The sequence below is a fragment of the Erinaceus europaeus genome, chromosome 1 (assembly GCF_950295315.1).
Source record: "Erinaceus europaeus chromosome 1, mEriEur2.1, whole genome shotgun sequence".
In the NCBI taxonomy this organism is placed as follows: Eukaryota; Metazoa; Chordata; class Mammalia; order Eulipotyphla; family Erinaceidae; genus Erinaceus; species Erinaceus europaeus.
In genome coordinates this window covers 95,099,832-95,118,900 of record NC_080162.1, presented here as the reverse complement: position 1 = coordinate 95,118,900, position 19,069 = coordinate 95,099,832, and the positions used below count along the sequence as shown (strand labels likewise).

Sequence of the window (19,069 nt, the reverse complement as noted above, 5' to 3'; positions counted from 1 at the left end):
CAGATATAAGTAACAAGATGATCTTTCCCTTCCTTAAGGGAGGGTCCCCTATGAACCTGGCCTACCTACCACCTATATGAACTCTCTCTAGGCCTCACAAAAGCTTCTCAATTCTGCTACCAAGCTGGAAAAGGCAACTCAGAAAGAACCTTTGACCATGGTTGCAGAGCCAGGAAGCAGGGAAACAATATATGAACAGATAGACTTTTGCACCCCCACATCCCAATGGATGCAGTAACTCCACCCTCAGGGACTTCTGTATGTCTGTATATGTTTGAATCATGCATAACCACAGTACCACCATGCAGTTTTTGGTTTGTGGCTCTAGAAAAAAATATGAAATTCCTAGACACAGTTCTGGGAGAAGGTGGGGTTTGTGTCCCAATCTCTGTGGTTAGGAGACCCAGTCTCCTTGCTCATCCCCTTCCTTCTCTAGATCAACCTGGAGAGGAAAGATGAGGGCATTCAGGGGTCTGGTCTAGTGTGGATGCTGTATGGTAAGTGCCCAGAAAAAAAATATATATATATATCAACACCAGGTTCCTGGCTTGTATATGCTCTACAGAAAGTCTCAACAACTCCTCGCTTGCCAGTTGCTGTGCCAACAACCACAACAACCACAACATCCACAACAACCACAACAACCACAACATCCACAACAACCACAGCAACCACAACTGTCACTGTACCAACTACCACAACTGTCACTGTACCAACTACCACGTCAACTAAGGTGCCAGAAGTACCTCCTGCACGGACACCAGCACCACACAAGATCCAAATCAAACCTTTATACTTGGCTATAGCTGGAGCAGGCTTCTTAGTCATTTTATTTCCCATTGGCTGCTGTTGCATAAGGGTAAGTGTGCCAGCCTAAATCCTAAGACCTATCTCCAAACCAGCTTCCCTGGGGACCCAGACACATACTGATCCTGTGGTCATTCCCGTCTTCATCAACTCAGGTCATCACATTAGAAAATGGAGACAGATACTAGCTTCCCTTTCCGAAGCATAGAAACAGCTTGGACTCCTTGGGGGTCTTCTGTTTCCTCTCTGTCTAGGGAGTTATTCTATGGGTGGTTTTGGTCCCTCAAGAAAGCAACTGCAAATATTTGACCAAGATAACCCTCACCTCAGATTCCTGAGGGCTCAGATAGATGAGAGGCCAGAGCAAAGCTCTTATATTGAGAGGCAATATAAGGAGGTGCAGGCACGTCAAAAGAAGGGTGATACTAATCTAGGAGAAATTTTAACTTCTGGGTTATATAACCTCTGGATATCTGTTATTTAATATCCAGCATGATTTTCACATGCCCTGGGAACTTCTACCTCTCCAGCATTAGTTATTGCTAATTCCCAAGGTGAGCCGGCTCATGCTGGGTACATAAGGACAGAAAAGAATCAGCTACCATCCTTCTCAAAGGAGACAGATTTGTATTGGTTTGCTATTGGTCCTGGGGTGACTGAGGGTAAAATGTCACCTTCCTGGAGTGTGACCAGTACACTTATTAAAGGAAACAATAGCAAAGAACAGAGACTGACCCAGTGAGGGGAGAAAGGATCAGCAAAGATATGGGTGTCCAGAATTCCAAGGACACATTGGAGAGAGCTAGATAAAGAATGAGGAAGCTGTGAGGTATTGAGGACAGAACAGCCCAGCAAAGTAGCAAGAAGGTGCTTGAAGGTGTCTATTGTCCATTGATAACTCACAGTAACATATGCCCTGCTGACCCCACCCTATAGGAAGTAGGCACCCAGATGACATTCAAAATTCATGTTCTATCTTAATGATGTAGAGCTAAGTCCACTAATGATATATGGAGAACCTGAGCCTAAATGCCTTCTCAGCTTGTGTTTTATGTCTCTCTTACATTCTAGACCGTCAAGGAGACAGTGCCGATACTGGTGAGTTTTTGATCTTGGTGTTGCCACCAAGTCTACTATGCACCATGACCATCACAGAGACTCATGAAGGGTGGGGTAGTCCACTCCCTTCCACCACCTCTTCCCTCTTCTGAACAGAAGGAGTTGGGAGAAAAAAGGATGTCACAGAGGGAGGATATGGTCCTAGAGAGGTTGAGGGCTCAGAAAATGTCACCACCGAGGCACACCATTTCTATGTTCCCAACAAGGCCATATGCAAGACCTTGTCACTGAAAAGGCAATTTACAATGTCCCATCTCATGGTTTTTCTGTGACCTCTACTTAAACTAATGAGACCTTTTATTGTGTTAGTTCCTTTTTATATATTTTGGTATTATCTTTATTTATTTATTGGATAGAGATAGCCAGAAATGAAAGGTGAAGAGGGTGATAAGGAGAAAGACAGAGAGACACCTGCAACACTGCTTCACCACTCGCAAAGCTTTCTTTCCCCCTCAGGTAGGGACTGGGGCCTCAAATCTGTGTCCTTGCACATTATAACTTGTGCACTCAATCAGGTACACCACTACCCAACCACTTTTGTTAGTCTCATAGAACTATAATCTGGTGACTGTTCCAGGAGTTCAGGTGAGCTTGTAGGAAAAGAGCCCTAGATTTCACAAAATAATTCACCCTGCATGGTCCTGATGATGGAAGGTTCCAGGTCCACAGGCTCATCTGCCTCCTGGAAAACCAAGGTATTTGGCTGGCTAGACATTTGAGGGTTGCAGGACCAGTAAGCAGGAAGGGAGTCTTATGTCCTCTTGGGTTTTGTGGGTGGTTTGCCCAGATGCACACAGGCACCAGAGGTCAAGGGAGGAGAATGTGTTTCACTCAGGATGGAGCATGAACCAGAGTCCATAAAAACTGATACATAAAGACCATGTTGTCCCAGTGCAGGAGGAAGCTTGGTATGGGATCTGTGTCATTGTGACTGGCCATTAGAGCTGGTGCCCTTTGGTCTGGGGAGACTGAACCTGCCACCACCAGGAGAATAGAGATCTGAGCCTACTAATGCTCACACCATTGACATCCCTCCTTTATTTGGACAACACCAAGACTTCCTGGCTTCTCTAAAGGACAGCCTTGGGGAATTCAGTGGACAGGATAGAGTTTATTGTGCCTTTGCACAAGATGCATAATTATACATCAAAAGCAATCTGCTTGTGTTTCACATCTCTCTCTCATTCCCTCCCTCCCCCTCCCCCTCTCTCTTCCCCTCCCCCTCTCCATCCCTCTCCCTCTCCCTCTCCTTCTCCCATGTGTAACTCTCTTGTTCTTCTTTGCTCCCTACAAGCATTTGCTGAGTAACCAGTGTTTGGCAGGTGCTAGGGTGCATGTCAACTACCTGAAACAGTTTTCTCATCCTAGGTGCCGTATGTACAGAGTCCCTTAGTGGTTGTCCCTTGTTGCGAGTGCCAAGATGACATGATGAAAGAGATGGAGGTAAGAAAAAGGTCCTTATGGGAAGAGCATGACCCCAAACAATAGCAGAGAGGCAGAAGGAGGTAGTTCATGCAGGTTAGGACTTGGATTCAGAACACATAGCTGCTGGAAATGACCTGTGGGCACTGAGCTTAGGTCTTAGGTCTAATGACCTGGTTCTCTCTCTTGGGCAAGTCCAAGTTTTCTGGGCATTGATGGCTGACTGACAACCAGCCTGTCCATGCTTCTCTTTTGACTTTTTAAAAATTTCCTCTAAGAGTAGCTGCTGACAACTCCTGTACCAAAACATTGAATTGTTTCATTGCAAAACTCTAGTGTGAATGTGACTATACCCAGACACTTATATCTGCCAGCTCCTCTGACTCAGGTAGAAGCTGAAGTCCTAAGTCATAGATTTTATCAGGATAGATCTTTGGATGACATTGGGAGTTGGGGGGGTGATGGAGGAGTCTACATTTAGAGAAAGCCAGCTATCATCAGCATTTCCCCAGAGCCACATCTGCTTTTCAGGAGAAACTGGATACCTTATGTCACATTGCTCAAAAGTGTAACCAGATGCCACTGATGACATATCAACCCAGGAATAAGGATGTTTCCTGTGGGCTAAGTGGACTTTGCTCCCTGCCCTTGACTATGGCTTTTGGGTATCATGTGCCTAAGAGATCTGCCCAGGTATCTATTTTTTTTTCCTTTTGGCAAAAGAAAGTTTTTTAAATTTCTTTATTGGGAGGGATTAATGGTTTACAGCCAACAGTAAAACACAATAGTTTGTACATGCCTAACATTTCCACATAACAATACAACCCCCACTATGTCCTCCTCTGCTATTATGTTCCAGGACTGCTATTATATCCCCCGCAACCCTAGAAATCTTTTACTTTGGTGCAGTACATCAACATCATTTCTAATTTAAGTAAAATGGACTGTAGAGGAAGGCATCTGGGAGTTCTGTGTCCTGCAGTCTATTATCCATCTACACTGGCTACCAACCCTGTGCGTTGCTGGCTCCACTCCCTTCAGCTGAGACTCTCTGGGCCTGTCAGGACACAGCCTAGGCTCACCTCATCCAGAATATCTGGACAACTCTGATGCCCTGGATGACAGTCAGATCCCCTACTTGTAATAATCAGTTCCCAATCCAGTGGGAGGTGAGAAAAACTCAACAGCAGAGCAAAGCAGAGGGAATAAAGACTTAGAGCACTGGAGTTAGGAGAGAAGGCAAAGAAGACTACCAGCACCTAATCAGTCTCAAAGAAAAAGCTCAGACTAGATCTAACAACTATGTAGAGGAAGTTCAGCAGGTAAGACCTCCCTTTGGGTCCCAATGGGCATTGAACACAATTCCTAGAATCAAGGAAACCAGTTTTCTGTGTCAGTTCCAATAATCTCACTGCCCTGCCTCTTTTGCCTACAGGGAAGGTGCTACTTCAACCTGTCCAAGGCTAGCTGTGCACAGCTGCCCTGCTGCCAAAATTTCTGCCTTAAACCCAGCCAGGAATACTGTACCCCCAGAAGCTGCTGCTCCTGGTGTCAACACCCCCCACCCATATCTTCCAGGCCTTCTAGAATGCTGCCCTTCATCTCCCCCCCTGCCCGAATACTCTGTGGAACCCCTTTGTCACTCCCACCCCCATAGTTCAACTTCTAAGCACTAGAAGCTAAGACTGTTAAGAGCCCTTTATGTGCTGAATTGAACAGATGTGCTGAGTATTGGTTTGCAGTCAGAAGAACTCGGCTTTTGTTGAGTATTGGTTTGCAGTCAGAAGAACTCGGCTTTTGTTGATAAGTAGGAGAGTTTGTTATGTGGTAAGCTCTTCTCCACTAGATGAGATATATTTTGCTACTGCTGCTGCTACCAGAACAAAGCACCTGGTTACCTGCATGTGGAGACCTGGCTGAGTCCCATCCCCAGAGCCTGGTCTTTATCTGTCACCAACAGCTAGTTCACATGGAGTTTCAGATGATCACTGTTCTTAGAGATCAAAATATCACTGAAAGATCAATACATGATTGTTCCCTTCCATAAGTGCATGCAGAGATTGGTACTTATATGTCTTACCTCCCTAACTCCAGCTCCTAGTTTTCATTTTTTTTTTGGGGGGGAGGGCTTTCACTACCCAAATTGTTATAGAAAAGAGAAGGTCCTCTGATATCCACAGCCAAAGTGTAACTTCTCTTTCCAGTTACTGCAGGCTACCCATAAACCAAAAAGAATGGAAACCTTATTATTTGTCATTATAAAAAGAACCATATTGTTGGGGACAGGTAGTGGTGCAATGGGTTAAGCGCACATAGTACAAAACACAAGGACCTGTGCATAGATCTCTGTTCAAGCCCTCAGATCCTCATCTGCAGGGTTGTAGCTTCACAAGTGGTGAAGCAGGTCTGAAGATATCTCTCTCTCTCTCCCCCACTCCCCCAATTTCTCTTTGTTTTATCAAAAAATTGAAAAATTGGCCACAGGAACAGTGGATTCATAGTGCAGGAACCAAGCCCCAGCCCTTTTTTTTTTTATAGGCAAAAAAAAAAAAACAAACCATATTGCTTACAGAGATGTTTTAGAACACAATGCCCTGCTACCTGCTGGTACACAGTCCTTGAAAAACTTTGACAGGGAAGCCCTTCAACATTATAGAAGGGATTCCCAGTTGGGACTTGAACTATTTATCTCTAATTCAAATTAAGTTATTCTCCATCCTCACCTCCATTTCTTTGTTATATTTATGTCATTCCATTAAATTTCTGTAAGTCAACCACAAGCACAAAATATATCAGATTTGGGTTTTAAATCTGTATATTGGTTTGTATGGGTGAATAAAGATGACCATAATCTCCCATATGTTTAAGAAAAAGAAAATACTTTTCTGGAATCACTTATATAAATGTATGTGGGGTATTTTTGCAGAGATACCCTATGTCACATGATTTTTTTAAAGCTTTTTAAAAATATTTATGTATTCCCTTTTTGTTGCCCTTATTGTTGTAGTTATTGTTGTCTGTCTTCGTTGTTGAATAGGACAGAGAGAAATGGAGAGGGGAGGGGAAGACAGAGGGGGAGAGACAGATAGATACCTACAGACCTGCTTCACCACCTGTGAAGGGACTCCCCTGTAGTTGGGGAGCCGGGAGCTCAAACTGGGATCCTTACACCGGTCCTTGCGTTTTGCGCCATGTGCGCTTAACCCGCTGTGCTACCGCCGGACTCCCTATCACATGATTTTTATCATTGAAAGCAGTTCTATCTGGAGTTGCTTTTTTCTTTTGGATGCATCCCCAGCCTCTGACTCACATCTTGAGTCCTCAGTCCAGTGACAGCCAGGAGAAGAGTCACCATCTCTTTCAGCACTTCTGTGTCCCCAGTTGTTTATTGGGCATTCCCTTGCTCAAAATGACAAGCCCCACAGTTACAGGTTATGATATATTTTGAATCTTAGGAGTGCCGCCTGTCAAACTCACAGAAAATAACTATTTTCTGTGAGTTTGACAACGATATTTGACAGGTATTTTCTTCTCTACTATGCATGTGTCAGAGAATAGTGAGTTCTGAGACAAATCTGGTGATGGTAATTGTATGGAATTATGACCCTGTTATCTTACAATCTTGTTAATCATTATTATATGACTAAAAACAAAAACAGAGAAGCCTTTGTTACCTTTTCAAGATGAGCTTTCTTCATATATGACATACATAACCCCCAACTCTATGTTCCATAGGGAAAAAAATGCCTACTTTATAATAGGTCTAAAGAAGTTATTATTAAATGTTACCCCCATTATCTTACAATCTCATTAATTATTATTAAATCACTTAAAAATTTGATATTAGTGGTATGGGGAAAATTTTTAACCGTTAGTGATAAACAGTCACTCATGATGTACTGCCTGTGGTCCCAAAGAATGTCCCAGAGGGGGTGGTAAGTTCTAGGGGTTGATGGATGAAGGGTAGTTCATCAAAGAGTGACAGCTGAAAAATGACAAAGCTATGTCCTAGGAGAGAAAGAAGGTGTAAGATTAGTCCAATTATGTGGTCTAACACTGAGAAGCAGGGACCCAGGACAATACCCAGGCACCCCAAAAGGATAGTTATATATTTATACTAGGCTATATGACTGCAGCCCTACTGCATGAAGGAGAGGAAAAGAAAAAGAATCAGAGTCAGAAGCATTTCCTTCTTTAAAAAAATATTTTTACTGAAGAGGTTATGTTTTCAGTGTAATCCGTGACATACGACTCCAAAGTACTCTCCAAACCCTTCCTCTCCCTTTGATACAATACACCATGCCCAGTCCATGTTTCACTTTGTTTTCTCCCTCCTTGTCCCTGTTTGTTAAGTCCCACTTATAAGTGAGATCATTCAGTATTTGTCCTTCTCTTACACCAGACATCCACTAACACCTATGATATCAGGCTACCATGAAATGTGGGGGTGAACATCCCACCCCTACTGGATGCCACCACTCTCAACAGTACAGCTAAAGTGGTATGATAATGAGGTATTCCCACTTGACCCAGAACTCCTGGTAGATTGCACAAAATGGGGATGCAGTTCTGAGGGTCCTGATTCCCAATGCAGAGAAGTCCAACTACGCTCCAGTGTGATCACACACACACACACACACATACACACACACACACACACACACACACACACACTATGAGAGCTGAAATTCAAGTTTTAACCACAACTAAAGATTTATGTTGGGTGGGGAGATAACATAATGGTTATGCAAACTGACTCCCATGCCTGAGATTCCCAATCCCAGGTCCCAGGTCCCAGATTCAATCCCCCATACCACTATCAGTCAGAACTGAGCAAAAAAAAAAAAAAAAGTAAGTCTGGCAAAAAAAAAAAAAAATACAATGTTCATGTTAATTTAATGCACATTTCAGGCTTTTCTGACTCTTCCAGTCTACTCCACTGTGAGCAGCATGTGTAAGAGAACAGTGAGTTCTGAGACTCCTCTGGTAATGGTAATTGTATGGAATTATGACCCTGTTATCTTACAATCTTGTTAATCATTATATCACCAAAAACAAAAAATACAAAGGTGTGAGAGAACAAAATACCCTGTGAAGAATCAGAGGGGAAAATAAATAATGGGGCTGAAAAAGAATTTACTTCTAAGCTGTCTTTGTTCCAGGACTCAAATGATCTTGAGTTTTTCCCTGTAATGAGTTCTCAGAAGAGATGGGAGTAGAACTCACCCAGCTACAATTGTTGGTGCAATTGCAGCCAGGTGAAGTGTGTCCCTGTTTGAGCTTAGCCAATGAGTGCTGAGCTTACATTAGGGAAGATATAATCCTTGATAATTATAAAGGAAAAGGTCTCTAATACTTTCTCCCTTTATTCCATCTCTTGAAAACTGGTGTGGATGATCCTGGGAAACTCCACTCAGGTGGGGTAGGTAAGTCATAGCCAACTGCTCTTGCCCTTCTGTGACCTGAATGCCTGTCAAGAATGTTGAAATCTGCTGAGTCAAGTGAAACTCAAGCAGAGATTCAGGGAGGAAGAGATGATACTCTGAAGAGAAAGAGCCATGATACTATTTGACCAGAGAACTTAGCATACAGACAGACTGAGTCAAGGTCATAAGCAAAGAATCTTGCCCATCTTTGAGACTGTGCTAGTTGCTACCTCTAGACGATTCAAAACATGGGAAAATTCTACAAGATGACCTTTTTTAGCAACACAAAGAAGATAAAATATCAAACTAAATATCATTTCATACGCATACTCCTGCCTCCCCCTCATTATGTACTCTTGCCCCTTCCCCCCCAAGCAGGGAACGTTCCTTTACACACCAACCCTTCCCTTAACATCACACTGGCTTTTACTACTCCCCTACTTGTCCCTTCCTGTTTTGTTATATCATTTAGGTTTATGCCCAAAAGGTTTCTGCTCCATGATAGTCTTTTACAGACTTTGAACCATCTTATGCTATGACTAGATAGAAAGATAGAAAATATGTAGAGATATTGTGAAGAGATGGTTGAGCAGGCTGTGCTTAAACCTATGAGATGAGTCCCTCCAGGTAAGTCTCTCTCTCTAAAGAGGGGTTGAGCACAGGGGGACACATAAATCTCATAAGGTTGGCAGCCATTTAAACCTTCACCCCTCCACAGAAAGTCCTACATCTTCCCACCTTAGTAACATTTAAGCCTGCTCCATTCCATTTTTCTTTACTGTGTCCATTTAGATATAAAGGGAAAGGAGGAGATGATGCTGAGGAATTATTCTGATGCAGTCTCCGGCCCCAGGTTTTACCATGCCCCGCGTAATCCTAGCAGTGCCCCCTTCAACCAATCCTTCCCCCACACGTCACCCCTGGTTGTCGGCCAATAAAAGCTCACTCACTCCCCCCCTCATGTTCTCTCTCTCTGCACTCTCTCCCTTCTCGCTCCATGGTGAGGTAGTGAGGACGGCCATTGTCGGCTGACTCCACATGGCCTGAGCCACCCCCCCATCCTATAATAAAGATTTGTGTACCCCACTTGCTCCGGACCTCCTCTCTCTCTTCTATGCGGTGCAGCCCGACAACCAACATCCATTTATGTGCCATGCTTCAAACTAAAAATGAACAAGGAGCATTTCCAACTTCTACTCCATGGAGTAATATCCTCCCTGTTCTGAAAGCATTAAGAAGAAAAAAATACAAGAAACAAAAGAAAATATAAAACATGAGTAATAAATTAAAAAGAAGACTGAAGTAATAAAATTAAAAGGAGGCACAATATGGAAATTAAAAGAAGACACAAGTAGTAAAAGAAATTTAAAAGTTGTGACAACTTATATATGTATACACATATACATAAACGTAAATGTATAAACATGAAAATGGATTATACCTGAAGCTGAAAATAAGTTTGCAGCATTTTCCTGCCATTCTCAGTCTGCCACAACACATGAATGTCTAATTTTATCTAAGTTCGTTTTCTATATCACTTGCAGGAGAAATTAACTTTTAACACACATATATCAATATGTAAAATCATATTAATTCATATAAAACCAATTTTGAGTTTAATAAATGGACACACCTTGGTCAAGATATCTTTCAGCCAGTCAGTTGATGTAGTGATTATATATTTTTTTTATTTTCCCTTTTGTTGCCCTTATTGTCTTTTGTTGTTGTTGTTGTTGTTATTGTTGTTATTGATGTCATCATCGTTAGATAGGATAGAGAGGAATGGAGAGAGGAGGGGAAGACAGAGAGTGGGAGAGAAAGATAGACACTTGTAGATCTGCTTCACTGCCTGTGGAGCAACTCCCCTGCAGGTGGGGAGTTGGGGGCTCGAACCCAGATCCTTAATGCCGGTCCTTGGGCTTTGTGCCACATGCGCTTAACCCACTGCACTACCACCCGACTCCCATGACTATTTTTAAACCTCTAGTCATGATATAGGCTGCCTGTAATTTCCTAACTATATGCAGACCTTATTTATTAAGTAACACCATCTCTGTAAAACATTAATTCCCCAATAAAGAAATTTTTTAAAAAAGTAACACAGTTTCCCCAAGTGCACTCAAGAGTAAATGCTCTTAACTTTTCTGAATATAAACTTTGAGGATGATTGCAAATCATCTGTTCCTTAAATATTTGGCATGGCGTATGTATTGATGTTTCATTTGTGGGATGTCTTCATACTTTTGATGCCCTCTGTTTAAAATGTGCTGAATGCTATGGACAAAATTTTACTCCTCATATAGATTTACACTTTGAATCCTAACTTTTAGTATGCTTTTATTTGGAGGTAGTGCCTTATAGCTAGGACTAAACTGAATTTAAAGCCATTAAAGTGAGACCTTAGCCCCTTATGTCTTGTGTCCTCATGAGACAAGAATACACCAGAACTCCTTTTCTAGACAGATATAAAAGGTCGGGTGAGAACACAGTGGAAAGGTGTTTATCGGCAATCCAGGAATGGACACCCCATCAGAACCCAACCCTGTGTACAATTTGGTCTTAGACCTCATGTCACTAAGCTATGATAAAATAATTTTTTCATGTTTAAGCCACCTAACTGGTTTACTTTGTTATGGCAGTCTGAGAAGACTAGCACAGAGGATTAGTCAATGATTTTTACTTCTTGGATAAGTCAGTTTTTGACAGGAATTTGAACATTTGTTCACAAAACTACTGGTATAAATTTAGTCATTGTTTGACTTCTACATTTCCTCTCTGAATTTTTGGTCCACAGAAACCATGAACATAATATGGTGGTTCTTGTTTTACATCACTAAATTTGAGGAGTTTGGTTCATAGGTCACTGGAATGTCCCTAATTCACAAAGGACTTTGGCAACACAGCAGGACTTTCTCCCACTTCTACATATTGCCATCACCTGGGAAACTCAGTATAAACAGAGTGATCACTAGAACACTCCAGCATCTCAGTTCTTTGGCTTACTGAACCTTAGTAATGGTCTTAGTCAAGTCATCTCAACTACTCTCTCAGTTTACAAAAAGGAGGGGCTTCCTGGAAGATTTTATTGACCTCATCTGAGGGTTTGAGACAAGAGAAAAACAGATCCTGACCTTAAAACACCTTCAAGGATTCCATCAGTCCAGTCTGGAATTGTCAATAGACTGAACAGAGTAGCAGGTCATAAAGTTACCATGTCAACCTTCCTGTCCATCAGAACAGGGCATTATGTTCTCCCTGGGGTGGGGGAGGGCTGAGCAGGTAGAGGGAACCTCAAGCCACTCAGCCACTTGGCCTCTTCCACCTGCCGGGCAAGAACCATGTGGAGGCTCATATCCTGGTGACTATGCAAAGGCTGAAACAGCCTACATACCTGTGCATATGTGGAGACAGTCAAGGTGGCAGGTGAAGGTGGCCTGACGTGGCAATTGTCCAGTGGGGCCACAAAGACTATCAAGAAAATGGGGAGGGGAAGTTCTGGGATACCTGGTCCCATGCTCTTCCTGCTTCTGCTACTGCTGCTGTTACTGCTTCCATGGCTGAGTGTGGGGAGCTTCCAGTATAGGCTTCCAGGCTGGGTAGACTTTCACCACCTTAGTGAGCGCTGGAGAAACCTACACCGCCACTTCACCCCAAACAAGGGAAAGCTTCAACAGGCAGCCCGCAGCCAGGGAGACTGGCCCCAGCAGAGCCGGGCAGCTAATAAGAATTCCTGCCAGAGTGAATATGATATCTACTTCGTCTTGGACATGTGAGTGAGCCGTCACCCCTGACAAGTACCTTCAAAGTGCTGCTTTCCAGAGTTCAATACAAGCAAGAAATTGAGTACAAGGACCCTAGTTTATTAAAGGTGAAGAGGCAGAGACAGACTTAGTCAGTTTTTTGCCATCTCCTTGCTCCAAAGACAGAAGAATTGTCCTAGAATGTCAGGATTGTTTAGTCAGTTTCTATGGGGGAAAATGTTACTATAATATTTGTAAGAATTGCATTGAGTCTCTAGATTGCCTTGAATAATCTGGACTTATTGACAATATTATTCTCCCAATCCGTGAGCATAAAATATCTGTGCAGCGGGAAAGCAATTACAGAAGCCAGACCTCCCACATTCTGTACCCCATAATGACCCTGGGTCCATACTCCCAGAGGGATAAAGAATAGGAAAGCTATGGGGGGGGGGGATATGGAGTTTCCATATCCTATGGTTTTGACAGTATTTCCTTTTTATAAATAAAAATTAAAAAATATATCTGTGCATTTCTTTACATCTTCTCCAGTTAGTTTCATCAATGTAGTTTTCGGAAATGTCTTTCTCTCCATTTGGTAAATATATGTCAAGGTATTTTATTCTTTTAGATTTGATTAGAAATGGAACTGTTTTATAATTACTCTTCCTGATAGTTTGCTGTTATATAACTGAAATGCAACTCATCTTGAAATACTGATTTTTGTTTCATGCAAATTTACTGAATCCATTTACAAAATTCTAACAGTTTGGAAGTGGAAACTTTTTCCTTTCTTTTGCTTCCAGAGTTGTCACTGGACCTCAGTGCCTACACTATAAATCCTCTACTCCTGGAGGCCATTTTTTCCTTATTTTATTGGATAGGATAGAGAGAAATTGAGAGAGGAGGGAGAGGTAGAAAGGAAGAGAGAAAGATAGCACCCCTGCAGACCTGCTTCACTGCTCCTGAAGCAGATCCCCTGTAGGTGGGGAGTGGGTATGTGAAGCCAGAACCTTGCATGGGTCTGATAGCTCTGCCTTTGTATGTAACTTCTTTCCTTTCTCTAGCAGCCTGCAAAATTTTTCTTTGTCATTGAGTTTTGTTAGTTTTACAATAATGTGCCTTGCTATTGGTCATTTTGGATTTACAAACCTGGGTGATCGGTCTGCCTCTAGAATAAGTATATTCTGAGGATTGCTTAGGTGAGGGAAATTCTCAGCTAAAATTCTCTGAAACATCTTACCTCTTGGTCCTTTGACCCGGTCTTCATCCTCAGATATTTCTATCACTCTTACATTCCACCTTTTGGTGGAGTCTGCAATTTCACAGAGAATCACTTCATTCTTTCTAAACCTTTCCTCTCCCTCATCTTGGAATTGAAAGAGTGGGCTAATTGTATCTTCTAGATAGGAAATTCTTTCTTATGCATGTGTGAGTCTACTTCCTAAACCTTCTATCTGAGTTTGACTGCACTGAAGGTGTCTTTCAGTACTTGCAGTTCTATTTGATTTTTTTTCTTTAATGTTTCCTAACTGCTTAGTAAACTCTGCTTGAAGGATGTGACATGGTGTGTTGCAGAAGATAAAGGAGTCTAGGGGAGGGAGGGAGGGAGAGAGAGAGAGAGGGAAAAGAGGTGTTCCCAGTGCATAATTATGGAGAAAGAGTTGGATGTGTGGAGGGAGTGGTGCACAGACACTTACTAGCCAGGGAGATGAAACGTTGTGCCCATGTGCCAACAGTTGTCCTTTAGAGAATTATTTTCCTCAATGAAATATTAAGAAATAATTTATAGCTACCTAATTGTATAGGACTTTGCTGAAGGAAATCTAACACCAATATAAGTAACCTCACAATTTCAAACAAACAAACAAACAAACAGACAAAGGCAGGCTACAATACAACAAACTAAAGTGAAACAAGTCTAAGTTGGAGAAACATAAATCTTCAGCTGGCCTTCCAACAGCAAATACATATGTAGGCTTTATGCATAAGAATAAAGACAATGAATGTATATGGGAAGTGAAATGAACAGAAGGAATATAAAATATGTTTTCTGACTAAGAATGGTGAAAGGACTTGAGTAGACATCCTTTCTTTCGTAAAAGGATAAATAATAAGGAATAAACTTAAAAGTTGAAGAATGGGCTGGACATTATGATAAGTTTGTTATAATAGAAATGTATACCTAGAAAAGCAGAATCTTTATACAGTTAAAATAAATATAATCAAATAATCATTGTGAGAACTTTTATAGTTGAACTTTGTATCAATGGTCCTATTGTGTGTAACCAATTTTTACTTTTTTTCTTGGTAAGAAAAGGCAAGGCTGTTTTTTAAAATTTATTATTTATTTATTTTAAATATTTTATTTTCTCAGCCACTCATCTGTTGTTGGACACCTGGGTTGCTTCCAGGTTTTTCTTTATGTGTTGTCTTCAATCACATTAGTAGAAAGGACAATCCAAGGACCCTTGGTTGGAAGTGATGACAGAGAACCTTGTTCTCCACTCAAAGTCACACAACTTTAAATGACAAAAAAAGAAACAGAGAACTAGAAATTGTGATTCTCAAAGAAAATAGAGGAAGTGAGTAAGTCACTATATCAGAAAGCTAGGGGCTCATCCAGAGGTCTCAATGAGTATGAATAGCCATTATAATTTGCTACCAGACATCCTGGTGCTTGAATCCCATAATTAGAAGCACATAAATCTAGTTGGCCATCTTACCTAACATCAAAAGTATCCAAGTTACCACAAGTTAGCACTGGGGAACCAACTGAGGTTAATGGGGTGGGTGGGCAGGGGGGAGGGGGGAGTGGCAGCATCTTTGGCTTTCTAAGGGACTTGCTAGAAGGTGGGGAGGGTCACATTCTGTTGAGTTAAAGGATATAATTCATCTATCTGAATTTTTTTCTTCTTTTTTTTTAGGTCTGGCAGTGTGGACGGCAACTGGATGGATATTTACAACCTTGTAGATGGTTTGGTCAAGAGATTCCAAAAGTATGAGTGTGTTGCAGAGTGTTCCTCTCTGACAGACAAAATACTTGTCTGTTTAGACTCAAGGGGCATGGTAGTCCCTCAGGGAAGCAGCACAGAGGCCAAGCTGAAGTTCTGAAGTGGAGAAATAGGATGCATTTCCCTGGTTTTGTAAAATCATGGAATATTTGCCTAGTGCCATACTAGGTTCAGGCTATAGTGCAGAGAGAACAGTTTACTTCAAAAACCTCACAGATTAATAAATAGGCAAACCAATAAATCATAACCCAAAACCAGGTTAAATAGTGCTAAGAATCAAAAGGAAAGGGCAAAAGAATTCCATGGAAACAGTGAAGAAAAGGCAAGAATGCCTTGAGAAAAAGAGTGACTTTAAAAGGACATGGATGCTTGAACCAGATTTGGACAGACAGGTCAACAGGAACCAGCAATGAGAACTTCTGAGTAGAAAGTGGTATAGTTAAAATAGGGTTAATTTGGCAGCAATCTGGAAGATGTGACTGCCCAGGACAAATTGTCTTGGACAACTTTTATGGACAGAGACCATAAGAGCTATTGACAAAGTCAGGCCAATGAACTTGATATTCTGCTTTGAGAAAACAAAAAAGAACTATTCATGATTTTTGACCTAGAGTATAGTCCAGGATAAAAAGTTTGATAATTTGGGGAAAATGTGTGTGGGACTAGATAGAGAAGTGATAAGGAAATAAGACATGAGCCAGGTGTTGGTGCAGTTTCCCACACACAAGGGCCTGGACTCATGTTATTGCTCCCCACCAGCAGGAAGGAAGCTTCACAAGTGGTGGCAAAGCAGACCTACAGATGTGTCTCTGTCTCTCTCTATTTCCCCCTTTCCTCTCAGTTTCTTTCTGTTCTACCAAACAAAAAGAAATTTTAATAAGAAAAAAATATTGGTCACTGGGAGTGCTGGATTTGTCAGCTCTGGTGATGAGAGAAAGAAAGAAAGAAAGAAAGAAAGAAAGAAAGAAAGAAAGAAAGAAAGAAAGAAAGAAAGAAAGAAGGAAGGAAGGAAGGAAGGAAGGACAAAAAGGTACTAGACACATGCCTGGTATAACAATTTAGCTAAGAGATTAGATAATGAGTGAGCTAACCAGAGGCCATGACCAAGATGAAGTAAGCAAGGGAATTTAGGAATAGCTACAAAGAAAAAGATCAATAATGTTCATGGAAGGAAGATAGGAAAGGCAATGGGAAAGGTTGGCAACTTTCCAGTAAAAGATCAGTAGGGAGGACTTCATGGAGGAAGTGTCACTGTGTGTCTTATGCACATGGTGTGCACAGTGTACATACCCCTATGTATCTGTGTAAGTGTGTATTTCTGAAAGATAGAAACTTTGGGGGTGTTATGAATACAGGGGTGGAACAAGATGCCATCCCGATTCTCTCTCCTACAAAGCTGCACATCCAACAAGCTTCAGAATGCTTCTTCAATAAAAACAGGAATCTCTGTGATTCTGGAAGAGGGTCCCAAGCAAGAGTTGGGATGGATGGAGGGCAAGAAGAATGGCTTTCACCCATTCTTGGAACTCTCATTGCCTTTGTTGTGATCCTGTGTGTATTGTTTCTCACAAGTACATGTTTCTTCCTCAGCCCCAAAGTTCGAGTATCATTCATCCTTTTCTCCACAACTGGTAAAACAATTATGAAGCTCACCTCAGACAAGTAAGTACTGTTTGATGCCCAAGACAATCTGCTGTACTGAACTGGGAATTCATGCTAGTCCCATATCCCAGTCTCTCTGACTGCTGTCTGAAAAAGCATAGGAGAGCCTAGGCTTTTAGACCATCTCTGCACCCTCTTGCACTACTCCCGCCTATCTTAAGTCCTTCTTTAGGCTGCCTTCCCTTTTCATACAGAGAGCTTTGTGGGGATTCCTGTAATGTGATGAGGCAGGCAAACAATGCTTTATTAACACCTGCTGTCTTGTGTCATCCTCTGTCCAGTCATGAAAAGAGGGACCCAGAATCTAAACTAGGCATAGCTGAATGGAGACCTCAGTCATGAGCACTTCTGTTCCTTGGTGGTATGAACTGGAGGTGCCATGGGCAGGATGTAAAGAGCAGACTGGTCACGATGTTTGAGGAGTCATGACATGTCTACATCCAAGTGAACATAAGTGGCCCCAGAGATGTTCCCAGAGACCTAGGGTTGAGAAGCTCCAAAAATTCTGAATACCTAGAAGGTTAACATTCACATGGACCAAGGCACTAGAACCCTTTTTACAGTGGGTACAATAGCAAAGAGTGTCTAAGATGTTGGACTGGATGAGCATCAGGATTTGTGACACAAGTTGCAATTCGGGGGACTTTGAAGAGAAGCCAAAAAGACCAAAAAACGTAGGACCAGACAGCCTGCAGAGAGGATGTGGTGGTGAAAAATGGTGAAGACTCACTCCCAGAATGATTCCAGGGACTTTCTGAGTAGGAAAAGGAAAGCTCCTGCCTGTAGTTTGAGTTTAGGAGAGAGAGAGAGAGAGAGAGGAAAAGAGAGAGGAGAGGAGAGGAGAGGGGAGGGAAGGGGAGGGGAGGGGAGGGGAGGGAGAGAGAGAAGAAAAGAGAGGAGAGGATAGGATAGAAGAAGAGAGGAGAGGGGAGGGGAGGGGAGGGGAAGGGAGGGGAGGAGAGGGGAGGAGAGGAGGGGAGAGGGGGAGAGGAGGGGAGGGGGAGGGAAGGGAAGGGAAGAGAGAAGGGGAGGGGAGGGAAGGGAAGAGAGAAGGGGAGGGGAGGGAAGGGGAGGGGAGGGAAGGGAAGGGAAGGGAAGGGAAGAGAGAAGGGGAGGGGAGGGGTAGGGAGGGAAGGAGAGGGGAGGGAAGGGAAGGGAAGGGAAGGGAAGGGAAGAAAGGAAGGGAAGAGGAAAGGAGAGGGGAGGGGAGGGGAAGGGAGGGGAGGAGAGGAGAGGAGAGGAGAGGAGAGGAGAGGAGAGGAGAGGAGAGGAGAGGAGAGGAGAGGAGAGGAGAGGAGAGGAGAGGAGAGGAGAGAGAATCCTAAATGGTCTTGAGGTGGAAAAAAGAAATTCCAAGGGGAAGGAGCCTGGCAGGTGTCAGAGAGAGAGGCAGCAGAGGCTGGGTATGGGTCTCTGGTGAAGGAGCAGCCTCTGGGGAGAGGAAGACCATGGCCCCCTCCAAAGTAGGCAGCTAAGGACTCAGTATGACAGTTTTATATGTTGTTTTATTTATTCACTTATTATTGGATAGAGACAGAGAGAAATTGAAAGGGGGAGATAGAGAGGGAGAACAACAGAGAGACACCTGCAGCCCTGTTTCACCACTTGTGAAGCTTTCCCCCCTGCAGGTGGGGACCAGAGGCTTGAACCTGCGTACATGTACACTGTAATGTGTGTGCTTAACCAGGTGTGCCCACACCCAGACACTGTTGTATTTTTTTGTTTATTTGTTTTATTTTGTTTTTGTTTTTAGTAATTACTGAGGAGACCATAGGATAAGAGGGGCACGATTCCACATAATTCCTACCAAAAGAGTACCATATCCCATCCTTCAGCTGAAAGCTTTCCTATTCTTTATCCCTCTGTGAGTATGGACCCA

At 42.6% G+C, this 19,069-nt stretch overlaps 2 protein-coding genes and 1 long non-coding RNA gene across 6 annotated transcripts in view; 2 read left to right on the top strand and 1 right to left on the bottom strand.

The window, feature by feature from the left end:
• LOC132538579 (anthrax toxin receptor-like) overlaps window positions 1-5,031 on the top strand; it is a 40,509-nt gene extending 35,478 nt beyond the window's left edge. The window contains exons 13-17 of one of the 2 annotated variants that reach the window (XM_060191062.1): window positions 566-859; window positions 1,879-1,905; window positions 3,295-3,369; window positions 3,880-4,041; window positions 4,784-5,031. In XM_060191062.1, coding sequence (XP_060047045.1) covers window positions 566-859; window positions 1,879-1,905; window positions 3,295-3,369; window positions 3,880-4,041; window positions 4,784-5,005 — 780 coding nt within the window. In that variant the 3' untranslated portion in view covers window positions 5,006-5,031. The remainder of the gene's footprint in view (window positions 1-565; window positions 860-1,878; window positions 1,906-3,294; window positions 3,370-3,879; window positions 4,042-4,783) is intronic. The other variant, XM_060191068.1, reaches the window with a different exon arrangement.
• Window positions 1-19,069, bottom strand: part of LOC132538606 (uncharacterized) — a 484,521-nt gene that overhangs the window by 425,343 nt on the left and 40,109 nt on the right. The gene's annotated exons all lie outside the window — the stretch shown is intronic.
• LOC132538589 (anthrax toxin receptor-like) overlaps window positions 12,029-19,069 on the top strand; it is a 38,549-nt gene continuing 31,508 nt past the window's right edge. For all 3 annotated transcript variants that reach the window (XM_060191159.1, XM_060191164.1, XM_060191171.1), the window contains exons 1-3: window positions 12,029-12,543; window positions 15,442-15,513; window positions 17,119-17,190. In XM_060191159.1, the coding sequence (XP_060047142.1) occupies window positions 12,254-12,543; window positions 15,442-15,513; window positions 17,119-17,190 (434 nt within the window). In that variant the 5' untranslated portion in view covers window positions 12,029-12,253. The remainder of the gene's footprint in view (window positions 12,544-15,441; window positions 15,514-17,118; window positions 17,191-19,069) is intronic.